This window comes from Castanea sativa, chromosome 5 (assembly GCF_040712315.1).
Source record: "Castanea sativa cultivar Marrone di Chiusa Pesio chromosome 5, ASM4071231v1".
Lineage (NCBI taxonomy): Eukaryota > Viridiplantae > Streptophyta > Magnoliopsida > Fagales > Fagaceae > Castanea > Castanea sativa.
The window spans coordinates 61,147,445-61,155,744 of NC_134017.1; the positions used below are offsets into that span (position 1 = coordinate 61,147,445).

Consider the following 8,300-nt stretch of genomic DNA (forward strand, 5'->3'; position numbering starts at 1 on the left):
CCCCTTGGTACGTGACGACCCTTTGGTACCTAATGACCACTTAGTCCCTGACAACCCCTTGATACGTGACAACCATCAGGGCAGAGCATGTTGCGCGATGTCAGGGAAGGTATCTGATGACCCCTTGGTACCTGACGACCTCTTGGTACGTGACGACTGTCAGGGCGAAATGCATCGTGTGGTGTCACGCTCCCTTTGTGACCGACAATACTTTTGGTGACCGAAGATTCTTTTGGCAAGCTCAATTATTCTTTTGGTGATCGAAGACTCTAGGGTGTTGGAAAAAATTTTCTAACTGGTGAAAATATTCCTTATCACTATATATGTATGTCTTTAATTATTTTTAGCCTCCGTCTATTTCACTGTAAAATATTTATGGTTTTGAATTGAAAGCAGCCTTACACTTGTTCATTTGTTACCAAATTATGAGTCCCTTAGGACTTGATGGGTGAGAGGATTTTTGTTTTTGTTTTTAAAACAATATAATTTTTTTAAAAAAATTGAACTTCAAACTAGTTTTCAGATATTAATTTTTATATTTTACATGTTTGGCTCTCACTTTTAAGAAATTTTTTTAAATTACTAAAAACAAAATATAATTGTTTGGGAGACCATTTCTATTTTTGAGATTTTTTTTAAAAATATTTACAAAAAGTAATGTGTAGAATCTGTGCTCATCATGTACTTTTTTTTTTATAATTATTAGTATCAAATTTGAAGGGTGGAAAATTCTTTTTGTGATAAAGATAAGCTCCTTAATCTATATTATATATAAGAGGATTCCTTCTTTCAACTGGAATTTTATCTGGTTCAAAATATCCTTATTAATGAAGGGTAACTTCATTTAGAAATAGGATTATAAATTTTAAATAACAAATTTCATTTTGAATTAAGAAAGAGAATTTCTAAAACTTATGACTTTCTTCCCTTCACGTTCAAAAAATAAATTACAGTTATTGTTTATCTGTAAAGTTTATCCTTTTAATCCTTTCTCAAAAAACAAAAATTTTCCTTTTATTTGTTTGAAAATTAAAAATATATAGTTCTAAATTATAATAAATGCAAATTTTTAATTTTTATCCAAAAAAATAGAAAAACCTTTAAGCACGCACATGAAAACACCCCATTGGCCGTTTCCGAAATCCCGTTCTAAACCAAGAAAATAGGATATAGTTTTTTGAGAACTATATTTAGAAAATATTAACCAAACAATAAATTTAAGTATGAAACCTACCAATTTGTGGATTACAAAAAAAAAATTTATTTAAATATTTTTACTAAACAGGCCTTATGTTTGCAAATTATTTATGTGGCTAAATAAGATGCTGTCACACTAGCACGCATCAATTAAAATTCTGTGTCAGTTTTCTAAAAAGTAGTGTAATTGTTTCTATAAAAAAAATAAAAAGTTTTCTGAAAAAGTGGTGTTGCGGAAAAGGGCAGCTTGAATTGTTAGTTGTCCATGCTTGTATTTATAAACATATCAATATAGACCTGATGTTTATTTTTACAGAATGTGATAATTACAAATGATAACAGAATGTGATAATTACAAATATGAAAAGATGATGATAAACTCTAATCTTTTTGTATGGACTGCAATGTGGTGTTGGTAGTGATCTTAGCTTTATCATCATGTTTAACCACTTTGAATTTATGCTTCCATCTCAGTCTATTCACTAACGGAGAAACACGTATGTGTTAAATTAGATAAATGCTCTCATTCTTAAAATTCAGATCACGCCAGTTCACATAATTTAAATTCAAATACTTCTACAGCTATTAGATAAACTTGCAGCAGATTTGATTCTAATTGTTGTACTCTTTGAATTTAAATACCTCATCTTTATCTTCTACTACCTGGGTTGGCAATTCTAGCTAACAGCATCTTAGTCTTCGTCTTTTATCTTCTACTACCTTAGGACCTGTACAGAGGTTGGCAATTCTAGTTAACATCATCTTAGTCTTTCACCATAGATAGATTTGGAGTAATCCAAAAGGGTGGTGGATCGATCCTCGCCAAATTTGAACGGTAATACGGCTTAATACTCTGATCATCTAAATTAAAAAAACCAATATCGTGGCCACCATATGAGTCGTCCACATCCATCTCATCCCATCTATCATCCGTGAAATAAACCGAATCTGGTATGCACCCCAAAAGATCATGGCTTGAGAGTGATATTGACTGATTTCCGCCCAAAAACACAACCTGATCGTTCAAAGATTCAACCTGTTCCCATGTTTTCTGCCTGAAATTCAACCTGTAAACATAAAACAGCTTTGTACGATATGGGCAAATTTCAGAATTATAAAGGACGTAATCCTCATCAACAACAAGTCCTTCTGCATTAACAAAGTCTCCAATAAACCGTTTGATGAATAACAAATCAGTGGATGTCTTGACTAAATAAAACTTGGGTGAAAGATTATGTATGAAAAAACTATTTCCAACCACTTTTTGTAGTGTGGAAGGTTTATCAATGCTCATGATTTTGGTCGGGAAAGCACTCCGAAAATCCCAGACTTCCACTGAAACATCACTTGACAAGACGTAAACTTGATTATCATGGCATATAATGTCACTGTATTCAACATATTGTTGGTATGTGTTGAGAGATCTGACAGCAAGTTCGGTCCACGTTGTGTCCCCTTTCTTACAAAATGCAAGCCTTGAGAGAGAACCACAGATAATTACCACCACAAAATTGTTGGAACGTGATGGGTCTGCCAACAGCACAGCTTTGGCGATAAAAATCTTCCGCAAATATCGAAGGAAGTAATCCCGATCAATGTTTGGGCTGAGGAATTCATTGGGAATCGACGGAAGTTGAATCCGAAATCTAGAGAAGGGATTAAAGAGATGTGGGATGGCTTCATCATCCAGAATTACGAGCCAACCGTGAGAAGAGCCCACGCACCAAGCGTCTTCGCCAAATCCTTCGAACGCATTCTTCATCTTGTAAACCTTGTTTTCTGCGAGATTAAAGAAGCAGCGAGTAGTCGAGTCATCTTTTTCGTCGCCGGGAAGCATGAGCCATGCAGTACTAGTACTTTGAGTGCAATGGAATTGTGCAGTGGATCTCCAAGAAGAGCAAACAGCGCAGCAGTGAATGATATCTACCAAGGAAAGCTTTCCTAGGATAAGTCCCAACAGTTGATCAGGGAGGTCTGACCATGACCATGATGAGTACTTTGGTTTAGTTTCAGCCTTCCCTGCTTTCTCTTTAGTACTCGAAATTCTTCTTCTTTTACTGCCTTCACCCATGTCTGACCAAAGTGGGTCTCGAGATCAACTTAAAGGCAATTATAATATAGTGCCATGCGATCACTGAATTCAAGTTCTACTTGGATTTGGAGAATGTGATTGTTTTGCCGCTAAATCCAACTTCTATTTGGATGAGAGTGTGCTTACCCGATCCTATAAATTTAAATTATTTTTAAAATAATATAAATCTTCAATACTACTATTTAAGGGACCTTTTTTGTTTAGACCGGATTGTTTTTTGTTCCAAAATATCCCTACACCCCTAGGTTTAAGTAGAGACAAAACTAAGGGATAATTTGGTAAAAATACATATTTAACTTGCACTAAAATATTGTCTACAAAATAGCAACATTATTCCACTAACCCACTTCTTCAAAATAACTATTGGTTTTTTTTTATTTTTTTTTAAGTAGAAAAATAAGTTAAATAACCCACATTTGCTACTGTTTTTTCCTTCAAAAAAAAAAAAACACCCCACGTTTATACAAAAACAAAACTAAATATCAAAAAAAAAAAAAAAAAAACTAAATAGATATATAGACTTTTTTTATATAAGAAGATAAATTTTAACTCCTACTAAAATGTTATCTATAAAAAAAATTATAATGAATTAAAATTACTAACTTTTACAACAAAAAAAAAAAAAGAAAAAAAGAAGAGCCTCTGTTTAAGTAGGGCAAAACTTGGTAAAAAAATTATTCTTTAACTCCCATGACACTCATTCTCCAAAAAAAAAAAACCCTCCCATGACACTATACAAAATAGGAACATGCTCCCAATACACTCACGTTCACTCCCCCTCACCACCCACGATCCCAAAGATTTTGAAACCCACTTATAATTCGTATCACACAACCAACCAGGTTCCCAATCTAAATCTTAAACTCTCTCTCAAAAATGTTACTCACAAATCGCAATCAAACAGTTTCTAGAAATGTTTACACTCAAGCAACAACTCTTGCCCAGATCAACCCCCGTTTGACGCAACTTTACGAGTCTTTCCTCTAATATTGTTTGGTTCTTTATTTTTATTTTTTTTTTTGGATTTGATTTATGTGTCTGATTGCTTGGAGTTGAAACTGTAAATCCAAGGCACACAGGGAGAGAGAGAGAGAGAGAGAGTTGGTTTTTCACTGTTAAATATTAGCATTGATACACCATGTTGAATATGCTAGTATAGATGCAGAAGCGAAAGCATAAAGTGTAGAACACAATAACACACGATGATTACATGGTTCAGCCTAACGGCTTACATCCACGGAGAAAATCCTAAAGAGCTACATCAATAATGAATTAGAGTGTAGTACAAATCCTATGTTACAATGAACTATAACATGTGTATATATAGTAGACTAAACCCTATACTAATAGACTTCTAGTACAAATAGGAGACCTAGCTTGCACACAAAGTAGAATTAGGCGTGGGCTTATGCTAATGAGCTAATATATCTCTAACACCCCTTCTCAAACTCAAGATGGAAACTTGATGAAATCTTGAGATTTGATTAGGTTAAGAAGATCCCTTGAATGAAGTTTGGCTCTATGACGGTGGTTTGAGGAAGGCAATGATCTTACAGTGTTGATGCAACTTCTAATGGTGACATAACTATACCAGAGAGTTTTGACGGCAGCAGTGGAAAACCAAAGAACATGAACACAGTGAAGAAACACCGAGGAAGATAAAAATTGCTCTTAATACACCATAAAGATAGAAAACCATGGCCATAGGAAGGTAACTCTACTACCATGTTAAATATTAGCATCGATACACCATGTTGAATATGCTAGTATGGATGCAGAAGCAAAAGTATAAAGTGTAGAATACAATAACACATAAGGATTACATGGTTCAGCTTAACGGCTTACATCCACGGAGGAAACCCTAAAGAGCTACATCAATGATAAATTAGAGTGTAGTACAAATCATGTGTTACAATGAACTATAACATGTGTATATATAGTAAACTAAACCCTAAACTAATAGACTTCTAATACAAGTAGAAGACTTGGCTTGCACACAAATTAGAATTAGGCGTGAGTTTATGCTAATAGGTTAATATATCTCTAACATCCACAACAGAGAGTATTATAATATTATTCAATAAAGATGGTTGGACGAAATTGGGAAAAGCAGAAGAGAATTATAAAGGTGTGTCACATTCCAATTGCATGGTTGCAAAGGTTTTGTCTCGCCCTTTTGAATTAATGCTATTTAAGAATTATCAATTACTCTGCTAATTTTTAATTTTATTTTATTTTTTTTTTTATGTTGCTAGGTTTTGAAATTATGCTTTTTTCTTATGTGTTTTGTTCTGTTATGGGTAAACGGAATTGAAATTGTGGGGTTTCTAATCTTTGCTCAAGCTTTTTTATTTCATTTTTTTCCTTTCTGTGTGCTGCATGATTATTACAAAGGTTTATCCTTCTTTACAAATGACAAAATGTTAGTTGTAACTTTTGGTAGAAGTTATTTCATGACTTCATCACAAAAAAATTAGAACTGAGCAATGTTATCTACTGAATCGTTTTATTTTTTAGGATGGCAATTCCTTTGATCTCTTCAATCTTCATAATGCCAACTTTCTTTTCTCACTTCTCATTCTCCCTTCTATATATTATCTACAATCTAAACCAATGCAATTTAATTTGGCTGGTGAGGATTGATATTTGTGACTTTGTCTGTTTGAAGCTCTAAACCAATGCAAAAACAATAATGATATGGAGCAGGGGACATTTGAGATCGACATGGGTGTAAGTTTTTTATAATTTAACACTTATTTATATGGAGGAGGGACACATCAGTTTGATATTTCTGACTTTGTGTGTTCGAAGCTCTATTAATTACGCGTGGCATGTAGAAACTTTACCAAGCAAGGGTAGGTTTTTCATAAATTACAACTTATTTCTCTTTGTTTTTAAAATCAACAATTTACTATTATTTTTCTATGGAAATAGTATAGAAATATCAAACTGATGTGTCCCACATGTCATCTACAATCTTACTATTATTATTTTTCTATGTCTTTGATGTGGAGCATTTGGAATGAGAGAAAAGGCTGATCTCTCAAAGGGATTAAGCTGTCCCTCCTGTAGCTTAAGATTGTAGATGTCAGATTTTTTTTTTCCAGCTCTCAGCACGCCGTATTTGATTCTCCTATATATTTCTTGAATTTTCTTAGATCCGTATATGATTTAGGTACTTGATGACAAGTAAAGCCGGATTTGTTTTTCCAAAGAAAACCATGTGTGATATTGAACATTAGCAAACCAAGTACTATATTGCAGATTTTTAGTTAAAAACAATTATCAACAACAATTAGATTATCTCAGAAACTATTTAGAATTTGCACATTTCTGCAATTTTAATTCTTATCCTTCCCATAGAAAGCAATACAAGTTTGTTATGTCCATATTAAAATCCTAAATGGAGATTCAAATGATGATTGATGAGGGAAAGATTTGCAGAGCTTTTTATTGGGGGTAGACATGACATGTGGGGAATGTCTGCACGCACTATATACTTACTATCTCAAATGCCATAACAATCCTATACGGAAATCCTTTTAAGAAAACTAGCCTTTGAGCAAGCGCTCACGCGCATGCTCAAACGCTCTTCTATTTTTCGATAAAAATTAATAATTTGTATCCATTATAAATTTGAATTACTACATTTTTCAATCACAAAAATACCTAGGAGTGTGATGAGTGTTATGCTTGGAGAAAGGTTAATAATTTTAATATTTGCTATAAAAGCATAACACTCATCACACCCCTAAGTATTTTTGTGATTGAAAAATATAGTAATCCTAATTTATAATGGATGCAAATTATTAATTTTTACAAAAAAAATAGAAGAGTCTCTGACGCGCGTGCTCAGAGGCTAGTAAAATTTAAAAGCGGATAAATTGGAATTAATTGAAACTTTAATAGTTATATCTAAAGTCTATTAAATTTTTTTAGGATAAACGGCAGAAGTATATTAATTATTTTAATAATTAATAATTTAATTGACAAAAAAAAGGTTAATTAATACTACAATTTTATGCATGCTTTACATGAATCCATATAAATATTTCTATGAATATTCAAAATAAAAATAAGAAAATTCCATAAAAAGAGGAAAACCATTTTAAATAAAAAACAACACTTCAATTTCTATTCTTTTTTATTTATTTATAAAAATATAACACTTTAGTTAACTGTTAACCACATAATCGAGATATTATTTTCTTTTTTTAGCAAAAACAATAACATACTTTATTTATATAGAATCACAATTATACAATGGGGAAGAGAAAAGATGGACATTCTTTTAACCGAACAATGACCTCTTCTTTCTCTTTAGCAGCACTAGCCAGAGCTAGAAGAGTACAATTACATCGTAAAAGAATATTAACAAAATAAATAAAATAAAAAACTATCTATAATCAAAGTAACAACTTCAAGGATCCAAACAACCTCAAGTGAGCAAATTAATTCCATCAGAGTTAGAAGATCAACAAGTTCAACAAAGTTGCATTCCACTTGCATTTTGAAAAACTAGTATTTTGAAAGAATTATAAAGCTATCCTCATCACAAAAGCCGATGTACACAGGGGATTAAAATTTTTCTCTACCCGAACACATGATGCAGCTAACACTTCACATCTATTGTTTTGTATAAGAAAACCAAGTCCCACCAATATAATCTTGCAAAACCAATTTCCTTTTTAATCTATCAAAAACCATCCACATCCAATTGAGTTTCAGAAAAAACAAAGGACCTTCTTTGCCTGCTAACAGTAGAGTTCTTGTACAGCCTATGGGATCCCATGCCCTTAGCAATTAAGGCTTAAAATATTCATGTGGGAGAAGAGGGTGGAAGAGTACCACCACCGAAGGGTTGAGGAAGCTACAGGCTATCACTATCAATAGCTTTTTTTTTTTGTGAGCAAGAGACTCTACCAAGTAAGGAATTGTGGATGGCCGTTTGATTGGATGAATAGAGTTATTTCGAACAACAGGAGATGATTGATTGTTGGAATTACACATA

The 8,300-nt window shown here is 32.8% G+C and overlaps 1 protein-coding gene across 1 annotated transcript; it reads right to left on the minus strand.

The window, feature by feature from the left end:
• Positions 1-1,960: 1,960 nt before the first annotated feature.
• Positions 1,961-3,268, minus strand: LOC142635557 (putative F-box protein At4g22180). The gene has a single exon (XM_075809696.1). It carries the CDS (start codon positions 3,266-3,268, stop codon positions 1,961-1,963), a length of 1,308 nt encoding a protein of 435 aa, XP_075665811.1.
• Positions 3,269-8,300: the final 5,032 nt, after the last annotated feature.

Excerpts from the sequence above, each read along its gene's own strand:
- LOC142635557 (XM_075809696.1), bottom strand. The coding sequence starts at position 3,268 with ATGGGTGAAGGCAGTAAAAGAAGAAGAATTTCGAGTACTAAAGAGAAA.